The sequence below is a fragment of the Passer montanus genome, unplaced genomic scaffold (assembly GCF_014805655.1).
Source record: "Passer montanus isolate IOZ18808 unplaced genomic scaffold, ASM1480565v1 scaffold43, whole genome shotgun sequence".
NCBI lineage: Eukaryota > Metazoa > Chordata > Aves > Passeriformes > Passeridae > Passer > Passer montanus.
The window spans coordinates 1,834,763-1,857,656 of NW_024369151.1; the positions used below are offsets into that span (position 1 = coordinate 1,834,763).

The window sequence follows — 22,894 nt, forward strand, 5'->3', positions numbered from 1 at the left end:
CTGGCAATGCACACTGGCTTTTCTTGTGTTGCTTGTGCTGAATCCCTCTCCACATCCTCAGTCCCAGGGGCTCGGTCCCAGGGTCAGGCTGCCTGAGACCTGCTGCTTCCTCACTGCTGGGAAGATGCAGCAATCAGACCTTCCAGGAAAGCCCGTTACCATGGCAGGGCCTGGCTGCTGCTGCTGCTGCAAAAAGAATAAATCTAGATGGTGCAAAGCAATCCTGAGCACTGCAGTGCCCTGGGGCAGCACTCCCTGTCTGGGGGATGTTTGTATGGCACAAATGGCCTCAGGGTGAGCAGCCTGGGTTAAGTTGGGGCTTGTACCTGGGTGTAAGAGGAGCCACCAGGCCTGTCCTCCTGCTCCTGGGAGAGAAGGCAGCAGAGGCTGTGGCAGTGCAGAGCAGAGCAGGCCCTGTCTCTGCTTGGCTCAGTCACACTGGGATGGCAGAGTCCCCGTGAGGTCACAGCAGCACTTGGTCACTGGCTTGAGAAAGCTCAGCAAAGAACTCAGCTGCCCCAGGTGCTCCTAGAGCAGCCTCATCAGCCCTTAATGACCTGCAGGAGCTCCCTGTGCTCACCCCAGCACCCTCCTGAGCCCTCAGTCCTGCTGCTGGGGGAACAGGGCCAGGAAAGCAGCACAAGCACCCACCAGCTGCAGGCTGAGAGCTGCACGGGGGGTCAGGCCACCAGCAGGCATTGCTGGCTGTGAGCAGCCTCACTGGATCCCAGTGCACGGGCCCTGAGATGTTTATTTGAGCTCTGCCAGAACCATCACTCCCTGTTCCAGCTGAACTGGGAGTGTGGGTCTCCTGTGCTGGCCACCCAGACCTTCACCCATGGTCTGCAGAGATCCAGGAGATCCCCAGGCTGTGTCTCACCCTGGCTGCCCTCACCAAGCCTCACCCTGATCTGGCTTCATCCTTCTGGCTTCATTTCAGACCTGCTTTATTGCAGGGAACTTTCCTGATGATCTGGACTCCTGGATGAACAATTCTTCCCTCCTAGATGAGTTCCTTGGGAACAGAGGGATATGCCTTTTCTGGTGAGGCAGTCCCGGAGCTGAGTTGTTCCAGATGGCAAGGCAAGGTGTATTCTATTTGCCATCTGTGTGGAAGCTGTCTTTTGTCAAGTGGGCAGTTTTCCTTATCTCTTCCACAATCACTCTTCCCTCAGGAGGGGACATCTGCTGATAACAGGCTATGGAATGTCACTGCATGGCTGTTAAGGACTGCAGCATCCCACTGGGAGATGCGAGCCCAGAGGGAGGAGCCAAGCATTCCTACCTGGATATGATCATGAGTTTCTGGAAATACCACGCAGTGTCTCCACTGGGTTTCCCAGAGGAACAGCAGCTGCCTCTTCCCCTGGATCATCAGAGGAAGACTCCACCCTTCTCCAGGATCCCTGCTCCAGCAGAACCACCCCTGACACTCCAGGAGGACTGCAGACACACACAATTCCAACTGGACACAGGGTTGTGTTCTGACTCTGTCAGTGTTGTTTTAGTTTACTGCATTGTTTATTTTATCCTTTTATTTTCTTCCCTATTAAAGAACAGTTATTTCCTGCTCCCATATTTGTTGCCTGAGAGCCCTTTAATTAGAATTTTATAGCAATTCGGAGGGAGGGGGTTTACATTCTCCATTTCAGGGAGGCTCCTGCCTTCCTTAGCAGACACCTGTCTTTCCAAACCAAGACAGGGGTGTCTTCTGGTTTCCTGGACCTCTGGGAGTCCCTGGCCCTTGCTGTGCCCTGATCCTGGGAGAGGGGGTTGTACAAAGGCCTACAGGAGAAAATCACATGTTGGGTGTGGGGAATTAAGTTTCTTCCTCAATCCTTACTTCCTGCCGCCGCTGAGGAGCAGTGCTAGTGATGGGTGTGCAGAGGATTATGAGATGCAATTGCTATAATGCCTTTCTCTTTTTCCTTTAAGCTCTTTGCAACTTCTGCAGGCGCTTGGGTTGCAGCAAGGGAGGCCAGCAGTGAAATTATACCAGCAGAGCTGCCCAAGAGAAGGAGGGAGAGGCTCCACACCAGCTGGGCTGTAGCTGCAGCCAGGCATGTGTCTAGTGGAGAGATGAGCTATTTCTCCTGGTGCTGCTCAAGCCTGGTAACTGTAATAACACAAAATTAATGCATTTGTTGGCCTTGACTTCCATCAGGGCAGGTGTTTTCAGTGGTTGAAATGTCAATGCAAGGCAGGTTTTAGAAGGACTCTGTAAAAATAGCTGTAAGAGGGCTGGGATTGTGATATGGTAGGAGTGTGCAAAGGTGGTGGGTGCTGTTGGGAAACAGCTGCTGGTAGAAGAACTGGTTTAATTTCAAACTATCTTCAGCTCCCAGCATAAAGGGAGGGTGGGAAATAGAACTGTGATATTGTAGTTTAGGGAAAGTAAAAGTTTGACAGATTTGGCAGCAGCTGATCTATAGGGAAACTCCAACCCTGAGGGATAAAACAGTCTGGGGAGATGTAGCTGGGGTGATTGTCTTGTTCTGGAGTGAGCTCCATGGGGATGGACCCACGCTGTGCCTGGGATGTTTTCACCTCACCCACGTGTTCTCAGGGAGCTGAAGCATGCTGTTAACAGTGATGCTGGCTGTATTAACTCAGGTATACCAAGTTTTCTCTCCTCCCTGTCCTCAGACCAAGGTCCCAAGGTTTGTTAACCAGCTTTTCAGTTCTCAGAATGTGTTTTCTCATTGCCACAAAATGTGGGGAAGGGAGAGGCTGTTTGGGTCATGTACATCCCTCACTGCTGCTCTGTCCTCCTTTGCTTTCTATCATGCTGTTGGAACAAGCTGATCTGCTCGTGGCTTTCAGTTTAATGGATGAACCTCTCGATGTCTGGATGTGGTCTCCAAGGTCTGACCTCCTGGCTGCACCCACTGGGTGTTTCTGTGCCAGGCTGCACCCTCGTACCTGCCCTGGCTGCTGGAGGCTCTCACTGCTGCCCCTGATGTGCTCCTTTGGGGTCTTGTGTCAGGACAGGTCCCTGGGGTGGCAGAGTGACTTCAGCAATCACTGTCCCAGTGAGAAAACCGGGTGGTGGTGCCTTGGCAGGTTTCCCCAGAGAGGCAGAGCTGGGGGAGTGGACAGGGATGTGCAGAAGCTCATCCTGCTCTGCTCCACCAGTGTGGGAGGCATGGAGGCTGGCAGAGAACTGAGGATGCTCTGGTGGCTCTTTCCATCGCTGTCCCCATGGTGACAGGTGCTGGCTGCCTCCCCAGGGCCTGCCCTGGGCCACACCAAAATCACCTGTACTTCAATTGTCACCACCCTGCAGCCTCGATGGGCCTGTGCAGGTGGGATCAGCAGCTTTCCTCCATGCAGAGCTGGGGCTCACTGGCAGGAGCAGCGTCCCAGGGGCTGCTGATAGAACCTGTCACCAGCTGCTCCATCCTGTGGGGACAGTGGGTTTGATTTTTGGCAATTGGCCCAGTACAAGGGCCACAAAGCAAGTGGCTGCATGGGTGTCCCTGCTGCCTGGTCACTGGGTAGGAGCACATTGTAGAGCTCCCCTCAGCCCCTTTACCTGCCCCCAGCTCAGCTGGCAGTGGCACAGGCTGGGGGTTCTGGCAGGGCAGGAACTCCCCTCATGTAAGCAGCACTGTGCCAGCTGTGGGTGGGGAAGGCATCGCTCCTGTCCTGGCAGTGGAGGACGTTTCAGTGCTGCCTCCTGCTCTGGCAGGGTGGATTTGCCAGGTGTGACTCACCTGCCTTGTGACTGCTCCGGCTGGCCTGGAGCGGTGACCTTTGAGTCTGGAGTATTAGCTCATGGAAACCCAAATAATGGTTTGGGAAACAGAAATATCGGGTGAGGGCCAATCCCCGGGCATAGGAGCAGCAGGGTGTGGTGAGGGGAACACCTCTGCTCTCCCAGCTTTTTCACCCAGCATCCCTCCCTGATGCAGCCAGCCAGCAAACTCCTTCGGAAAGCATTACTTCACAAAGAGAAATGTGCTGCGGCTGATGGTGCCCTCGGGCAGAGCCAGAGTGCTGCTTCAGCAGCCCAAGCTGCTGAGGCATTAACTCCTTCCCCTGCATGCCTGGCTCGGGGTGGTTTTCTGGTCCTCATGTCAGCACTGCTGGGATGCCATCCTGTCCCCTGCCCAGGCCCTGGGCGATGGGGAGGGCTCTGCCTGTGGCCTAACACCTCGAAGGGTGGTTTTGTTTGGAAGGCGACCCTTGGTTGTGCCTCCAGGTGTTGGTTGGGCTGTTCAGTCCACTGGAGCCACTCTCCTCAGCAGGTGGAGAGGGATCAGTGTCACCCTGAGCCTTGCTCCTCTGGGTGCCTCTGCTCCTGCACCAAGCCATGGTTTGGCTCAGACATCTGCTCCAGGCTGTGCCAAGAGGGCTGCTCTCTGCATTCCTGCAGGAGCAGCTGCTGGGACGTGTTTCTCCATGCTGGGGATTGCTGTATTTTGCTCTGGACACACGGAGTAACTGGTGAGGAGCAGGAAAATGAAGTGTTTTTCTCAGCAGTGGGGTGAGGACATGTGAGCTGAGAGCAGGAGTGGTGTTGTCTATGAGCTGTAATGGGCAATGAGGTGTGGGAGAGGAGGAGGGGGGTTGTGGGGACCCTGTACCCCAGGGGTCTCCAGCTGTGTCACTGATGTGACCCTTGGTGCACCATCTCCTGTCCCCAGACACCTCCTGCTGGATTGTGTGGAGAGTTGAGGGATTTCTGAGGGATTTCTTGGTGACTTTTGTCCTTGGCATGTGGGTCAGGGGCCATGCCAGAGCTTTGCATCAGCTGGAATTGGGACAGCTGGGCAGCTTGAGTGCATTAATCCTAGCAGGGGGCTGCTGAGGCACACAGAGATCCAATCCCCTGGCTGGCAGCAGTGGTGGTCTCATGTCACCACTGTTGTTGCTGGCTCTCTGTCACAGGCTTCTCCCCTACAGCCAGCAATGTTCCTTGGCCACTTCTGGGAAGAATTCAGTGGATTTAGGTGAAAGTGCTGCAGGAAGTGTGATTGTGGACCTTGCCTGGGAGTGGCTATTGAGATGTTCCTTCCCTGATTATGAGTCTGTGGTGGAGAAGTGAGCTCCCCACTGGGAGGGATGGGATCAAACATCAGGAGTGTGGGAAGAGCTGTTGGCTGGGGCTGTAGTGGGTCACTGTCCTGGGCAGCCATGCTGAGACATTGTTACAGGAGGAAAGGGAAGTAAAAAACTGGGCAGTGAAGGGGAGGAAGGCATGAGAGCCAGGTCAAATACAGCATCCAGATGTCTTGCACCTCAGGTGGTGTCAGTGATCTCGTGCTGCTGGACCCTCTGCCTGCCCAGGACATCTCTTGGGATGTCAGACAACTAGGGGTGGGGCTGCCCTGCTCCCACAGCAAAGCATTTCCCTGGAGAAAACTGTATGATCCTTTGACCTTAGTCTGCTCCTACGTGTGGAAAAGCAACTGTTGCTTTCCTTGGCCCTCATAAACATGGTGTCATTCTTGGTGTGGTTCTGTGCAGGGCCAGGAGATGGACTTTGATAGTCCTTGTGGGTCCCTTACAATTCAGGATATTCCATGAGTCTATGAAATGTCATTTTGCAGTGAGGGAGAAATGCAAAATCCTGCGTGGTGCTGGAGTATGAGAGTTCAGCCTGTGGTTTCAGTTTTTTCTCAGACAAAGTCCCACTGGGATCACTGAGGTCGAGTGAATCTTTGTATTCCCACACCCTGTAAGTTGTGCAAGCAATCTGCTATCCCTGCAGATTCTGAACCCCACAGGGAAGGGAGGACAAGCATCCCACCACCCAATCCTTCTCCCCAGGCTCACGCTGAGCAATGGGAACTCTTCCAGCAAAGGAGAGTAGAAATCCAGGCAGTGCAATTAGAATTATAATAATAGTAATTAATGCCTTGTCTCTCTCTAAGGATTTGCTAGTGAGAGTTGCCAGGTGCTGGCTGGGCATTAACTGATCAAAGGCACAGCACCCACGTGGAGGGATGGGTGCCAGCTGGGCCACGGGACCTCAGTGCCTCAGCTGGGGGCTCACTCTCTGTGCCCTCATCTTTCTGCATGGTTTGGAGAGGATGATTACAAGGAGCTGCTTTAAGAATCCCAGGGATGAGGGTTAATGGATGGGGGAGAAGACCAGGTCAGGAGCACCCTGTGTGTTAGCCAGGGGTGCTCATCTGGCCCCAGTGATGTGAGCTGAAGGGCCTGTGTGTGTCTCTGTGTGCAGGGGCATAAACCAGCTCTAATGCATGGACTCCTGTCTGTGCACGTGTCTGTATGTGGGAGGCTGCTCCTGCACACGTTTCAGTCGACACACAAATGCCAGTCCGTGGGCTTGCACAGACACAAGCCAGCAAATAACATGGGGGCTGGAGAAAATGCTTTGCAGGGAGAGGCTTGAAGAGCTCAAATTGCTGCGTTTACCACAGACATTGAGAGGTGTGTTTATTCCGGTGTGTAAACACTGTCACAAGGAGAAAGGATGTGGCCCCAAAGGACCCTTTAACATCAGAGAGCAGCAGAACAAAAAGCAAGGGCTGAAGCTGGCAAAGTTGGCCTGAAGAGCAGGTGTGCCTACTGGCACAAAGGGGATGAGCAGTGGAAACAAACTGCTGGAGGGGGGGCATGTCAGTGTTTCTGTTGCCTGGTGAAGGGCAGTCCCTCTGGTGATGTTTCAGCCAAGTTACTCCATCATCAGGCACTCAGTGCGAGGGTAAGCCAATGTTATCTGTTGTGCTGTTAGAGCCACTCGCGTTTCAGTCTCTTTCTTACTCTTGGGTGAGGCCTGGGGCACGGTCTTGGGGTACAGGTTGGTGAGGCACCTGTGGGATGGAGCCCAAAGCAGCTGCCTGGCCTCCCTGCAGAGCCCCTGAGCAGTGCTGCCTCCGGGCTCTGTGCTGAGGGTGGCTCCTGGTTGCTTCCTGCCCTCCTCTCCTCCTCCCAGGAGCTGGGCTGTGTGGGCTGGTGGCCCTTGTGTCTGGGAGGCTCGGTGAGACCAATAGGCTGGTGGAGATCCTGCAGCAGTGGGGAGCTGCTGCAGAGTCCCAGGACATTGAGCTGGAGTTGCCCAGAGAAGCTGTGGCTGCCTCTGCATCCCTGGAAATATCCAAGGCCATGTTGAACAGGGCTTGGAGCAGCCTGGTCTGGAGGAAGGTGTCCCTGCCTGTGGCAGGGGGAGGAATGACATGAGCTTTAAGGTGCTTTCCAACCCAAACCAGTCTTATAATTGTATCACATGTTGATCCCAGAGATTTGTACACCACTGGTGGGACTTCCAACTCCAGCTTGGGGAAGCTGCCTGGGAGCTGCCTTGTAGATGAACCCACATGTTATAATTAATAATCGATCGAGCCAAATTAATAATTAATAAAGATAAATTTTATTTCGCTACCGAGATACAGCCTCTAATAGCCACAATCAAAAGGGACAGTCTATTGCATCGGATCCTGCTCTGCTCACGCCAGTGTGTGTCCGGGCAGTTTTTATACACTTTAATTAGCCCGAGGCAGAGTCTCTCTTCTTCTTTTCGTGGGTACACATATTCATGTTGTCTCCTTTCTCTGCGTTGGGCTGGACAATGTGGTTCCTGGCAAGCGATGAATGCCGATGTCTGGTTAGGGGAACCTGGCATTGGGATGCAAGTTTCCGATGGTTCCTGCTATCTTGCTCTTCGGTACTTGTCGAGTATTCATGGCCCAGGTTGTTCTTGAGGAAGGACTCATCTTCTCCAGAGCCAGGCTCTTTCGACTGTAAATCAGGCTTCTCCTCCCTGCCATCTGTGCTTTCGCAATGGCATGAGGCAGTCTCTAGGTATGAGGTAACCCCTGGGTCCCGCGTGTGGATTTGTAACCTTTCCAAATATTTCTTACAAAAATTATCACTTATATAGTGTATATTTCTATCATATTCTACACACCACAAATTTTCTAAATTACACATTACACCAGAGAAAGGGGACAGGGGACTTTGGCTGTGGCCTCCTGCAGCGAGAGATGGTGCGCAGGGAGGTGTGGCTGAACGGCACCACCTCTGCCTGGACTGCTGGAAGGTGTCAGCCTGCAACAAATGAGTAATTGTTGTTGCTGTTGGTATCAGATGACGTGGTTTACCCGCCAGCAAATCAGCTGAGAAGCGGTGAGGCACTGAGTGAAGCAGGGAAATTATTTAGAAAGGTAATAAACCTAAGTGTAATATAAATATATTAAGGTAATGGAGTCTATGTACACAGGAATACAGAATGGCTGTCAGTGGTGTAGGTAGCACAGGGAGCCCTCCACGGCAGTTCACATCTGTGTATTTTAGTTCAAGGGAAGGAACTAAGAAACATAAAGGTCAACTTCCACAAAACTCTGCTGCTTTACTTCCCACTCCATCGCCGCCGCTCCGGTGCCTGCCCTTGCGGGGTGTGGTGGGCTCTCGCAAGTCACGGCCAAACCCAGCAGGAGCTGGGGGAGAGGTTGGAAACACGAGAGAATTTGAGGGTGGAGAGAGACTCATCTTGTAACAAGAGAGCGGGAGACGCTCTGGGTGTCCTGCGGTGCCGGGCAGCACCTGCCAGGCTCGGCCCTCTGCCCGCGGGGCTCGGGCAGGTGGAAGTGACCTGGAGACACGAACCGGCCCGGGCACCGCGCTGCTGCCTCGCCCGGCCGCGGTACCGCGGCATCAGTCACGGCCCGGGGACGCCCAGGCATTTCCGCGCTGCCTCTCCCTGCGCAGCCCCAGCGCGGGGGAAACTGAGGCACGGTCAGGTGCGGCTGTGCCTCCTCCGTGTCAGCGTGCACAGCTGGAAGCTCCTGGGAGGACAAGAGAGGAACAAATTCAAGTCACAAGCAATGTGTGTGACTTAATGATGGAGGCTTGTGTGTCGCGCACTTGCAGCCCCAGCTGAGCCCTCCGTGGGCACATTTTTCCCACATGTGACACCACTCACAGCTGCTCTCTCAGCTCCTGTGCTTGAAGCTCATCTGTGCTGCTGGCAAGGCATGGCTCAGGTGCTCCTGAAGGGGGGTTTATTGATCATTTTTTCCTTTTAATAACTACTATGTTCTTTGTCAGAAAATTTCATGTTCCTTGAAGTTAGGGGAATGTGGTGACATCTGAAAGGAAAATTTTATTCTAAAGCTTGTCTTGACATTTTTCTTCTCTCTTTTAAAATTTCCCTTTTAATAAGGGAAAAAGGAGGAAGGGAGAGCACACAGAATGCAGAGGAAGTGAGATTTCCCACCACAACAACAAAACTCTTCAAAACATTTTTTTAAAACCAAAACAATAGTCAAAAATATCAGAAAGCAAACCATGGCAGTTTACCAAACATCCTTAGCTTACTTTTTTTTATAAACTGCTCTGAGTTTTAACTCCAATGACTCCTCACACAAGTAGATAAGGGGAATGACTCTGGGGTGAGCAGGGAGGAAGGAATGTAAATACACTATTTGACTGCAATGAGTAAAATCCTCCTGGATCTGGCATCACCAGGGGAATGATGGGTGCCCTGGCACAGCAGGCATTGAATATATTGAATTATAGAATCACAGACTGGTTTGGGAACTTAATCTCATTCCACCCCCTGCCATGGGCAGGGACACCTTCCACTACATCCTGGGATGCTCCAAGCCCTGTCCAGCCTGGTCTTGGACACTTCCAGGGATCCAGGGGCAGCCACAGCTTCTCTGTGCCAGGGCCTCACCTCCCTCTAATTAAAGATTTTTCTTCCTAACATCCAATCTAACCCTGCTCTCTATCAGTTTAAAACCACTGCCATATAAAAAGTCCCTCTCCTTCCATTTTTGAAGCCTCCTTAAGGTACTGGAAGGCTGTAATGGGGTCTTTCTGAAGCCTTCTCTTCTCCATGCTTTAATTATATCCATGCAGTTACATTTTACAGACTGCTCTACCCAGTGGTCCAGGGGATGGATCAGTGCTGTGGCATTGCTGCTGGCCACTACACGACAAGGGACCCTGTGTATCTTAGCACAAGCCCTTGCAGTACTGTAGCTGTGCCTGGCTGCCTTTGTTCAGCTCCCGGTGCAGGAATCCTTTTTACTCACGTCGTGACCTTGGGCGAGCAACTTTGCTGTGCTTAAAATTAACTTCTCTGCAAACAAGGTGCATAAATCTCCGTGTCAGGAGAAGCTGCGGCATGGCACGAGTGGCTCAGGTTTGGAGAAGGGCTTTTCCACCCTGAGCTGTCACATGTGTGGTGTGACCCTCTGGGGCAAGGGTGCCAGTGCAGCCCCAGAGTCGGGGTGGTCCTGGTTGTGCCTCAAATCATGAGCCTTTGGCCACTTTGCATGGGGGAAGAGGGTTCAGTAAAATCTGCTATAGCTCAGGGTGTTTTCACCCCCCTCTTCTCCTAATTTGTGTGGTTTTGCTGGCAGAGCTAAATAGGGGCTGCAGAGACTGATGAAAGAGGCTGCAGGCTCGTCTTACAAAATAAAAAGACTGGAGCAAATTGGCGTGCCTAGCCTGGGAAAACAGAAGCTAAGGGCAGCACAAGGAGAGCTGCGTGCGGACGGATCCCAGGGTACGCCCTGCGGGAGGAGAGGAGCTGCAGAAAGCCTTGGCACAAGCCTGTTGTGTGTCTGTAGCCCGTGACTACACGCAGCCTGGAAACGAGAGGTAGCACCGGAGGAGGGAGGGCCTGCAAAGGCTTCCCAGCAGGAGCCCTGCGTGCCCGGAGCACACGAACTCCTTTGGTACCCTGTGAGGGGTTTCAGGTTGCCACGGCCACCATAAGGGAGCACGAAGGGTCCCACAGCCCCACATACCCAGGCTGCTGTCACTGTGGGGCCGTGGGAGGACGTCTGTCTGTCCAGCCAGGTCCGGGCTGGGTGTGCTCTGCAGATAAACAGCTCCTTTTACACTTATTCATTCTGCCTGTGTACACAGCCTGCTCGCCAGCGGCCGGGAGGTGCCTTTTCCCGGCGCTGCCTTTGCTGTGGGTTTTACAGATGGTTTATATTCAATCAGGCAGAGATGAGGGAGGAACACGGCAAATGTATGAAGTGTGCCGGTCATCGCTGGCTTCCTGGCACACCCTGACCTTCACCCACTGATCCACAGAGAGCATGGGGTCATCACTGACTCCTCAGTCCCAGGTTGCTGTCAGGTCCCTTGTATTTGCCTCTTACTGGACACTTAAAGCAACTGGGGTTATAAAAACAGGAGCAGGGAGAGGTGACAGCTGGGCCTGGAGAATTACAGGGAGGAAATGAGATTAGAGGGAGCAAGGATCACCAGGAGGCAAGACTGGGCCCATGCTGGGCAGTCAGCTCCTTCCCTCACAGCCCGACCCCACAAGTGGCTCCTTCCCTCACAGCCCAACCCCACAAGTGGTTCTTTCCCTCACAGCCCGACCCCACAAGCGGTTCCTTCCCTCACAGCCCGACCCCACAAGTGGTTCTTTCCCTCACAGCCCGACCCCACAAGTGGTTCTTTCCCTCACAGCCCGACCCCACAAGTGGCTCCTTCCCTCACAGCCTGCTCCTTCCCTCAAAGCAGTCAGGGATCCATCAGCTTCTCTTTCCCTCACAGCTCAGCCCCACAGCCTGCTCCTTCCCTCGCAGCCTGACCCCACAAGCAATCCCTTCCCTCCTAGCACAGCCCAGCCCCTGAAGCTGCCCTTTCCTGCACAGCTCATTCCCTTATAGCAGTCAGGGATCCCTCAGCTACCCCTTACTTCATCGCCTGACCCTACAGCAGTGAGCGATCCACCAGCTACCCCTTCCCTCACAGTCCAGCCCCACAGCCTGCTCCTTTCCCTCAGCCTGGTCGCACAAGTGGCCCCTTCCCTGGGCTCTCAGGGACCCACCGGCAGCCCCCTGCCCGCGGCCCGGCCGCCGCCGCTGCCCCGCGCCGCGGGGCCGCAGGTACGAGCGGAGCCGGCGAGCGGAGCGGAGCAGAGCGGCCGGGCCGGCGCGGCCATGGGGAAGGTGCAGCTCTTCGAGATCCGCCTGGGCGACGGCCGCGTCGTCTACAGCCCCGGCGAGCCGCTGGCCGGCACCGTCACCGTGCGGCTCTCGGGCTCGCTGCAGTACCGAGGTGAGCCCGCGGCCTGCCGTGCCCTGCCGTGCCCGCCGCCCGCGGGGCCACACGGCGGGGCGGATATCCCGGGGAGGGTTCGCGGGCTGCCCGCGGGGCGCCCCGGGGAGGGTGCTGGGGAGCGGCCGCGCTCCCTTCCCCGGCTCCGGGGACCGGCGGCTCCGGGGCTGCCCCATCGCTGCTGCCCCCGCTGCCATGCGGCGGCCGGGAGAGGCCGATGGGAGCAACCTGCTGGATTATTTCCTCCTCCGCTTCCTCCTCTTTACTTTTTGCTCCTATCCCATAAATAAGGAAACATCCTCCCAGCCCCCTTCCCAAAACAGCCCAGCGCGGGGCTGTGCCACGGCAGCCTCCGGAGCTGGCGGGTGCCCAGGCTGGCGGCGGGAGGTGGCGGAGGGGCTCGCCCGTCTCGTTCTGCTTTCCCGGAGTCCTGCGGGAAAGGCATCGCCCCGGCGCGGCCCCCGCACCCCGAGCCCGGTGCCCCTGGGTCGGACGGAGCCCGAATGTGTTCGGGCAGGGCAGGAGGTGGGCGATGCCGTGTCCCGGTGGGCAGGAGGGAGGAGACGGGCGATGCTGTGTCCTGGCAGGAGCGGCACCCAGCCCCCGGCTGGCAGGCACCGTCCGCAGCCAGCAGCCGTGCCGTAACATCTCGAATGAACTCGGGCGTTTGAGTTGTGGCTCTGCTAGTGTGGGAGATGTGCGCGGTGTGTACGAGGTGCTGAGAGTGCCAGGGCAGAGTGCCCGCTGGGCAGCAGTGGTCTGGAGCAGGGGGTGCTGTGCTGCGGGCTTGTTGTTGCTCCACGCGAGGCTCAGGCCGTGCTCGTGGCTCGTGCAGTCCGGCAGGGCAGAGGGATGGGGCTGGACTGCAGGGAAATGAGCTGCTGGGCTCGGATCATCCAAACTGGGAGCTTCCTCCCCCGCCCGAGAGAAGTCATTCGCATTTGCAAGTCAGCTTTGTGCTCAGTGCTGTGGAAATGTGAACCAATTTGCTGTTTTCCCTGAGGTCTTGCTTGCTTCTCGTGTGTGCATGCTGCTTCCTTTGTAACAAATTATTGGAGGGGGAAAAAAAGACCAAGTAATGTAAAATGTGAAGTCTCTGTTCAAGAGCTGTCAGCCTGGATGATGGTGCCTATGCTTGCCTGAGCCTTGCTTTTGCGAGCACCTCTCCCAGCTGTCTGCAATAGCTTTTGGAAGCTTCTTGTGGAAAAAAAGTATCTAGGACAAGCATAAACTTGTAGCCTGTTTAACTCCTGTCAGAGCAAAACAGTTGCAGATCCAGCGTTTATCTCAGTGGAGAGCACTCCCAGATGCACTTCCAGCAAAGGCGTTCTTAATGAAGTCTGGCTGTCTTCCCTCCTTGGCCCATCCCATAGACTTCCATCCATTCCTGAAGGTGCTTCTTGGGAGGGACAAGAGTTTGGTCTTGGAGGGTTGCGTGTGCTGGCCCCTTGTGCTGCCAGCTGGCCAAAGCTACTTGCTGCTGCCTCTACAATTCCCATTTGGAGAGGACCTGCCAGGTTCTGCTCTACACCAGCTCTGCTCTGCTTCCTGGTGTTCTTGTAGGGAAGGAGAAAGGTGTCTCTTTGTTCTAGACCCTCTTACTGATTCCTTATTGCTTTGATTCTGAGAAGCATCAGGGTCTGGTGTTGAGTGCAGGTCCTGAACTCAGGAGGGGTTTTGCTGTGGGATCTGGTGTTTGGGGCTAGTGCAGGGATTTTGGTAGGAGCTGGGACAGCTGAGCTCTAGGAAAGCTGTCAGAAACATTGAGCCAAAATCTGAGGTGAGCTCCCTGTGGTCGATGCTTCTGTTGTGCTTGGTCACTGAGCAGCTCTTCTAGACTGTTTCCTGTATAGTGGCTTCATGAGCTGGGGTCGAAACTTTCCATTACTGGTGTCAGAACTCATCCAGTGAAGTCACATTTGGATGTGAAACCAACTTCTGCCAAGCACAAGGGGATTCTTTGTTGTGTGTTCTCCCTCCTGCTGTGTATCTCATGGTCTCTGGTGCTTAAACCCTCCACACTTGATCTCTTGGGCACCCTCTCCTTATTTCTGGATGAAGGAAATGTCTCACCCTCAGAGGAAGAGGCTCATGTAGCTGCTGAAACATCCTTTTGGTGTTACAGCAGGTGACTACCTGCTGAAAGATCTTAAAGAGACTTGTGAGCCCTGTTGAACTCTGTGGGCTCAGCACTGGAGGGATCAGACAGCCTGATGTGCTCTGGCTTCCTGCTGGGCTGTGGGGAGAGCTGGGTGGCATCAACTCATCTTATGTTGTACATCCCCCCCACACCTTCTGTGGCCAGCTGTGACTTTCCAGGTTATTAAACTGCTTCCAGGAGAAGACACAAAGCCCTCACTCCTGTCAGGTCGGGCCCACAGCTCCACAGCTTGGTGCTTTCCATTTCCTGAGCCAGGCGAGCCCGGCGCGGTGACTTCTCGTGCTGTGGTGTGTGAGATCACAGCCGGAACCAGCCTGTAGGTGACTCCTCACACAGTAACTGCTGGCTCTTGGAAATTACACCTTCTGAAAGGTGACAGTGCAAACAAACACAGCTCCTTGTGCCTGGCTAAACATGGGAGAAATCATGGGTTATGGGACAGTGTAGCTGGGGACACACCTTTTGGGATCATTAATGTTCCCACTTAGACTGGCGTCAGTGCCAGCCCTGCTGACTGGCAGTGAGGGCTCTTCAGGAGCACATCTTCTTCAGCTGACCTTGCAGCAGCATCACACATACTGACTGGTCCTTGGTGACCCACGTGAACCTTCTGAGGAGCCACACTTCTTCCTGTGCCTGTGCCAGGGCGAAAGACCTGCCCAGAAAACTTCTGAGCCTCAGGGGAGAGTGCTGATGGAAACGGAGAATTCCTGATCATTGTGCCTGGTTTGCTGGGTAAATCATCAAGCGTGTGTGTACAAAGAATAATTAATCTTACAGGAAGCTTGCGCAGGGACAGCTGGAGATGGAGTTAATTTGTGGGGAAGGAGGAGGGAAGCCAGTTCATTTGGAGCAGGGCAGGCAGTCCTGGTTGCCGGCAGGAGCATGTGGGAACAAAGGCTTGTGCTGCCTGGAGATGCTGGAGCACTTTCCTCTCAACTCTGTGGCTTCCAGGGGCCATGTGGATTTTTTTGGTCCTGCCTGCTGTTCAGTGAGGCTTCAACAGGGTAATGTTAAAATAACAGCCAGGTCACCAAGAGAAAAGAAACAGCAAGTGCTTTCTGGAGCAGATTTCAGCACTTTGCTATTTTCCCCTCTGTTATTTGGCTGTCCAGGTTTATGAAGGGATGAGTTGACTTTAAAATCACTCCCTCGAACTACAAAGCTCCAGACACAAGTACTCATATTTGTTCATGCTCTAGAAATACAGATACATAATTCCCATTTCCACAGAGCAGAGAACCCATGAATAATAATTTTCTTTTCTGGTCTTAAATGTAGTAAATATTCTCACTTCTCGTATGGAGGACAGAGAAAGCTGGTGGTGAAGGGGGATGAAGAGCAGGGCTCTCAAATCCTGGGTCAGGTGTCCAAACTAAAAGGTAACTTCTGTTCCCTAGAAGGGCAGCAGGGAGAAATTTGGGTTTGGTGGTTCTGATGTGTGTGTGGCTTGTGCCCTTCCTGAGGGGAAGGGATAACACCAAAGGACTTCATTGGCCACGATTCTCCTACCACTTGACCTCTGGTACAGTGGAAAACATTGTTCCTGCAGGAAGGCTGTGGCTTGGGAAAGTGCTGGGGAAAAGGTGGATTCAGTCCCTGCATAGTTGGCTGGCTCTCTCCTGAGTCAGAAGTTTTTCTGTAAATGAGGATTGGAAATCCCTGTGCTGGCATCGTGGGTCACCCACTCACCATTGGGGCAGCAGGGACCCCAAGGCTGGTCCCTGCTTTGGGGGGCGGTGTGGGGAGGGAGCGTGGTGCCTGCAGAGCTGAGCTAGGCCTGGCAGTTTGGAGGGCACTGTCCCTGGTGATCCTGGCCATGACCCATGAGGTCCTTGAGCTGTCTGGTGTCCACCAGCAGTGGTGGGTGCCAGGATGAGCCAGGCTCAGGAATGCTCACGGATGGCTCCTGCTGTAGGGGAGCTGGATTAACTTTCTTTTCTCATTGTGTGAAGCGAGACAGCAGGGAGCTGTGTGGCCAAGTCTGTCTGAGGCTGGGGAACAAAAGAGGGATTTTTGCTCTCCTGGCTGGCTTGCTGCTAGAGCTCCAGCTCCTCTGGAGTCAATAACTAATCACAAGATGGGTTTGTGTCTCTGTCGCTGCAGCGAGCCGCTCTGCGCCGCTCCCCCCGCCCGCGCACCGCTTGTGCTCAGCTGAAAAACTGCTTGCTGCTTTCCTTGGTGAGGAGACATGCCACGGCCTCCCATCCCTTGTTTAACAAAATGGGAGGACAAGTGGAGTGGAGTTCTGTCTGTCTGATTTGCTTCCAAGTGTGACAAACGGGGTGTGAGTGCTTATCCCTTCCCTGGAGCGGCGCAGAGCTGTCAGAGGTGTAGCTTGTCTTTCTGGGCTGGAGTCAGGTAGGCGGCAGGGAGGCTCCCTGGCTGGGAGGAAGAAGCCTGTGGGTTTCCATCCCTCTCATCTCGAGGCAGCTCTCTATTCCTGGCTGTGTTGGGAGAGGAGGAGCAGCCAGGGAGGTGCATGGACAGGCGTGCTCCACTCAGAGTGTGTTGCGGAATACTTTGTGCTTTAAGTCATCCCCAGGGAAGAAGCAGTTGTGTAGAAGACACAGAGCTGTCACTCGGCTTGGTGAAGTCTTGCTAGAGGCTCTCATGGCCAGTAAGAGGAGGATGAACATGTGGATCACCCTCTGCTATCCAGAGAGGGGATGCTCAGGCCCTTCCAAGAGAAGAAGGGAGTGGGGTGGTTGGGCTGTGCTGCAGACCTGACATGTGCCAGAGCATACAGAAAGGTGTTCTGCCAGGCATTGGGGAAGGTCTTTTCCTTGTCCTGCTCCGGGCAGCTACTCCTAAAATGACCTGGCAAACATGTCAGGGGCTGGGCTTTGGTTTTGTGACTCTTTTCTTGAGGGCTGATTGCTGAGATATCCAACATACAGCCTTTAGGCTACTGGTGTGACCTCTGGAGTCTGGCAACAGGAATTGCTGTGGAAGTTAATTGCCTCTTTGTGCTGCTCTTAAAATCTGTCACTCTTCAAATCTCTCGTGGAGAAATGCAAAGTGCTTAGGAGAGGAGAAAATGAGCAAAGGACCAGACTGTTGCCAGTCAGCATATTTTTTGCCTTGTGCACAGTTGTGCCTGCACATGCTCAGAGTCCCTGGGCTGTGCTTAGGATCCAAAACAGAGGTGAAATGGATCCATACCACAAAGGTGTTTAGGCTTCTGTCTGCTTGTGATGGCTTTTAAACAGCAAATCCTCATTCCCCACTCTCTCTGATGGCAAATGAAAAGTAAGTGATGGGGTGCACAAGTCAGCTGGGAGTGAGGTGGGTAGAGGCCTTCACCACAACGTGGGTACCTGTGGCTGGGTATTGCTCTGTGCAGAGGGGTGGCCATGGGTTTGAGTTGCATGGCTTGAGTAAATTCTCACAGGTGTGTTGGGGTCTTGAGATGCTGGATGATGGCAGTGGAGAGGATATGGGGTGTTCTAAGGTGTCTTGAGCTCCTTTTGACCCCCTCGACAAGATGAGGGTGGCAAGCTAGTGCCAACCTGGAATTATTTAGAGACCTAGTTTAAAAACACCCTGATCTCTGAGCACCTTAATCTTCATTAAAAACCGGAGTTTGTCAGATATCCGTAGCAAAAGCTGTTTCCAAGAAGCATGAATCATTTCTGGAGTACTAATGCTTATGACTTCCACTCCTTTGTTCTTGCTGATGGCACTGTGCTCTCTGACAGTTGTTCTGGCTCAGGCAGCTCACACCAGAGGTAACAATGCTGCAGCAATTCACTGTTCATCCTTCCCAAAAACACCCTGAATCCCAAATATTCCCTGCAATAAGAGTGGGTTAAAGCTGGCTTAGAAGGCAAAACTCTAGAGAGGAATGCTCAGTGTATGGGTAGAAGTTGGAGCCTCCTCGATGGAGATTATTAGCAGGAGTCTGAATGTCAGGGCCAGAGGTTCAGCTCAGGTCCCAGACGTTCCTTTTCTGTCTGCTTGGATCTCTGAGGAGCCCAGCCTGACCACGAGGACTGTCTTACCAACTTGTAGCACTCCCAGCACAGCGAGGATTTGTTATGTATCTGGTGCTCTGGTGATAACAAGAACATAAGTCATCTTTCCAAAGTGATGATCTTGCTATAAATAGAGAATCCAGCTGCTTGTGTTGAATGGCATCAAAGAAAATCATAGGAGCAGCTCTTATGCTTAGTGAAGTGGATTCTGGCTGGTTTATCTGAAGATGCTGGGGTTGGGAGATTTTTTGACAACTGAGATGTGCAAAAGCAGTGCACGAGAGCTCAATGGGGAGTTTTCAGCAGGGAGCAGGTGGGGCTGGGCTCTCTCATCCCATCCTGTGCCTTCCTGCCTCCACAACAAGAACCCGCCTGTGCTGGTACCTGGCCAGGATGAGGAGGCACTAAATGTAGGTTTGCTTTACTGCTTGTAAATAAGGCTCTTCAGGAAAAAGCCCTTGAAACCTCCCCTTCTAGGAGGAGGGAAGCTGGCTCCTGGCTCCTGCTTGGGAGCTGCAGCAGCACTAAATCATTTGGAGGTGTCTCAGCAGTTCTGTGTGCTGAGTTGTGAGTTCAGTGCCTGGAGTGGCAGGATGGGCCCTGATGTGGTTCCACGTGGTTGCCTGACTCCTTGCTCCTGCCTCCTCTCCCTGTAAGTGGGCTCCAACCCCTCACACCAAAACTCCTGTTCCCAGGATGGCCGAGCAGTCCTGGGTGTGCTGCTTTAGTCCTTCTCCTGCCGTGGAGGCAGGGGCTTGCTCAGGATGCCAGCTTGTGACAATTGCTCTGTGCTGAATCCTTGCAGCCCCAGGGGCATCCAGCCTGTGACAGATCTCCTGCCCCACCAGGTGCTGGACTGACTTTGCATGTGCTCCTTGTCTGGAGAGTGGGTGATGGGGAATTTGTGCCCAGGAGCATCCCTTGAGCTCCTGAACCTTACATCTGCAGGGCTGTCTGTTTCTAAGGCCAGGAGAGCTGTGGGTGGCAGTGAGGGTCCCCCAAAATGAGCACCAGCCAACAGGATTTGTGGCCTTACCCCTTAGAAAAGGGTATCTGAGAGTCTCAGAAGAAAATGAGCGTGACTCAGTCCCACAGCAGAGCCTGGCCCACAGGAGCCCTGGTGCTCTGGTATTACAGTAAGCCTGTTAAGCATGAATTTCCAGAAGTCTTTGAAGCATTTATTTAGAAAGAGTCTGAAAAGGGAGTAGGCTCTGGTGAATCAACCTCTTTGTGGTGAGTAGGGAAACCTGATCAGTCGGCTGTTTATCTTCTGCAGTGGCTTCTGCACCCAGCGTGGAGGGAGATGCTCCCACGGCGGGGGCACAGGGGCTGTGGGGCAAAGAGCTTGTCAGACCTGCTCCAGGGTGTGGGAAGAGCAGAGCAGGGCTGCCAGGGGTCGCAGGCAGAGCTGTGTTCCCAGGACAGAGGTGTGTTCCCAGGACATCAGAGAGCTCAGCCTCCCTGGCTGCTCCTTTTCCATGGGAATCACAGTTGTTCTGCCAGTGAGGTGGGAAAAGGTGCCAGGCTTGGCACTTGCTGGGAAAGAACAATTGAGTTTGTTAATGAGTTTAAAGGGGCATTTTCTTACACCAGCATCCAGCACATCCCCCCAGGACCTGCAGTGCTCTGTGGTAGTTTGTGGTGGAGTTTCTTGCTCAGTTCTTCCTTTTTTAGACAGCCAAGCCAATTGTACCAGAATATCTTAACTCCTCTGGCCTAACGTTGTGTTAAGTGCTGGGTGGAAACCTATTTCACTTTGGGCAAGCTATAAAAAAATGACATTCCTCACTTCTGTTTTAGCACTGCTCAGTCTGAGGAAGGGTGGCTGTGGTCCCTGTCTGGCTGAAGTGCTGAGTGCTGGCAGGTCCTGGCATCCATCAGCATTCCTGTGAGCCAGGGTGAGCTGCTGATTCTGTTCCACTTGTCTGGCTGCATGTTGGGCATCTGGGACTTGCATTCCCTTCCCACGGGGCTGCTCTAGGGGCCAAGTGCTGAAGATTAAGATGCCCTGACTGCTTATGTATGTACAGCCTTGTTTCTCTTTGAAGAGCATAGCTTACTTAAATTCAGGGCTCACAAAATCCAGCTTATTACCCAGGTCCCCTGAGAAAGATGGAGTAAATTAAATCTACATTAAATTTATTAAAATAAATCTGTTTTGTGCAGGGGATCACGAGTAAAACTTTTCTGGGCCCTGCTGAGATCCTAAATATGAGATGTTCCTGTGCCAGGCTGGCAGCTGCAGGCCCTGCCTGGCCCCTGGTCCCATCCCAGTCCATCCCACCTGAGAGCAAGAGAGGCATGAACAGAAGTGAGCCTCAAATGCAGTTCTAGGAGGAGGGCAGGCACTGCAGTCTCCAAACAGGTCACAGTTTCCCACTCTGAATTTCTGTCCAGAGTAGCAGAAATGAAAGAAATCTTTTGAGATAAAAGTTGGCTTCACACCCTGGAGCAGTCAAAGCTCCACATGAAATGTTGCCTCCATCTCTCCTCCAGCCTTCTGCTCCTCTGCAACCTCTCTGCTTTTCCCCTCCAAATCTTGGAGGGCTGGATGCTGGGAGAGGAGGAGGCTGTGAGTGCTGCCAGCGTGGCTCAGGTGGGTGGCTGGCATGGAGATATTCCTGGGGAGCTGTGAGATCTGCCTCTCTCTGCCAAGCAGTTTCTCACTGCTGTTTGATCTGGCTGTTCCCAGCACGTAGGGGTGCCTGTGTCTGCCAGCCTGGCCTGGGAGGAAGAGGATGGTCCCTCAGCATGCTGGGGTGGGGCACAGTTGCTCTCCTTGCAGGAGTACCCAAGGAATGACATCGCTGACCTCTGCCCTGGGCGTGGCAGCAGGCACTGTGTGGAGCAGCTCTGCTGGACTGTGCCACCTGTTCAGGATGGGGTGAAAGTCTGGGCTCCCAAAACTGATCTGAGGCACTGCCAGGACACGTCCAGGCTCTGCCCTGCCTGGCTGTTATGGTACAACCACTTCTGCATTGTGGGCTCTCGAGCAGGGCAAGCCCACTTCTCCCCTCCTCTTCCCAGTCTGTGTGCCCCAGCACTGGGGCCTAATCAGTCTGAAGCTTAAAAAAAAGCCCCAAACTTGTCCTTGTTTTGCAAGAGGCAGCATTGGAGACAGGATTACCCCAGCATCCCCTTCTGGAGCATGCCTGGGGAGCAGTGGGGAGGTTGTAGCAGCAGTAGCATGGTGGGGTTGGGATGAGGGGCTGCATGCAGTGAAGCAGGTGCAGGTGCTGTGGTGTTTCATGCCTGTTGCTAAGGAGCTGCCTCTGGCAGATCCAAGGCACAGACTTTGTGGCACGTGCTCATCCCCCTGCCACAGCCTGTGTGGCCTTGTTCACTGGTGAGTTTTCCCCCTGCAGCCCGATGTGTGCAGAGCCTGGCTTGTTAAGTGTGCTCAGATGAGGATTTAATTCCAGATGTTTGAGATGACCCCCTTCCTCCGAGGGCAGCCAGCGTGCTGCTAAAACACTGTGATGCTATAAATAAACCTGTCTGCTCCACAAGGGAGAAAAGCCTTTGGTTTGAGCAGGAGTTTGTTCTAAACAGGAGCCCAAGAGTTGGCTTTTTTGTCTCAGGATTTATGTTGACCCTTGGTTTTGGGGAGGAGCTGGAACATGTAGGTTTTCCTGCTGCTCTCAGCCTGATGGAAGAAAATGCTCGCAGTGGGGGGAAGGATTGACCTACCTGGGAAGACAAGATTTGTTCTCCTCCTTTTCTGCAGGTACACACCTGCCCAGCCTCCCTTTGGAGGCTCTGCACTGCTGGAATGAGGACATCCTTGTGTGTCCATACTGCCTGCCCCTCCTCATGCTGGCTGAAATAATTCATGCATAGCCAAAATAATGACTGTGGGTCACTTTGCCCCTGTGGCAGGGCTGTCACTCCCCTGGGGTTGCTACAGGCCAGGTTGTCTTGAGGAGCTGCTTCAGCCTTCCTACAGTGTGGGGTTCTTTTGTGGGGTCTGGGCTTCCTGCAGGTTGGGTGGGACACCCAGGTGGGTTCTCCTGCCTCAGCCTGGCAATGGAAACATGCAGCCCTGTTGCCACAGCCAGGGCAACAGGCACTGCTGGCTCTTGGGATCACATTTGCTGAGCTTGGATTGGCAGGGCTGGCTCTGGTGCCCTGGAAGGGTCAGGGAGGGAGGGACTGTCCCTTGCATTGCTGTGGCAGCTGCTGTGAGGGGTTTGGCTGGTCCAGCCTCTTGCAGAGGCCAAGTGCCAGTCTGGGGAAGGAATGGCTGAACAGCAGAGGTTGCTCTTGCTCCTGGGGGCTAAATGATGCTAAAGTTTGTGCCACTGCAGAGGGGCTGCAGCCGGGCTCGGGTGTGGCAGGAGCATTGCCACGGGCAGCAGCACAGGGACAGAGAGGGGTCAGACACAGCAACCACTCAGAATTCCACTGGGAGCCCGTCTGAGCCTCTGAGCAGAGAGCTGCACTGGCTGTGAGCTTGTGATGGCTGTGGGAGCTGGGATGAGCCCCTGGGTCAGGGGAAGCAGCAGCCAAGTCCCCCAGGAGCTGCAGGCTGCTGGTGCTGTGGGACATGCTGCTCCCTGTGCATCAGCTCCAGACAAGTCACCTTCCAGGGCCTGGCTACAGGCTTGGATTTGATTTGAGATGGAAAGCATAGGTTACTCTTCTAGACAGCTCCTCTCCTTCCATGTTAGAGGCCAGATCCCTTTCCTGCCCCTGTGCTGGTTCTCGTGAAGGAAGAAGATAAAAACCTCCCCAGACAATCCTTAACCTTGTG

General features: G+C 53.9%; 1 protein-coding gene across 1 annotated transcript in view; it reads left to right on the forward strand.

Annotated features, from left to right (window-relative positions):
* Nucleotides 1-11,815: 11,815 nt before the first annotated feature.
* ARRDC1 (arrestin domain containing 1) overlaps nucleotides 11,816-22,894 on the forward strand; it is a 37,774-nt gene continuing 26,695 nt past the window's right edge. The window contains exon 1 of the mRNA XM_039720182.1: nucleotides 11,816-12,003. Within this exon, the coding sequence (XP_039576116.1) occupies nucleotides 11,886-12,003 (118 nt within the window). The 5' untranslated portion in view covers nucleotides 11,816-11,885. The remainder of the gene's footprint in view (nucleotides 12,004-22,894) is intronic.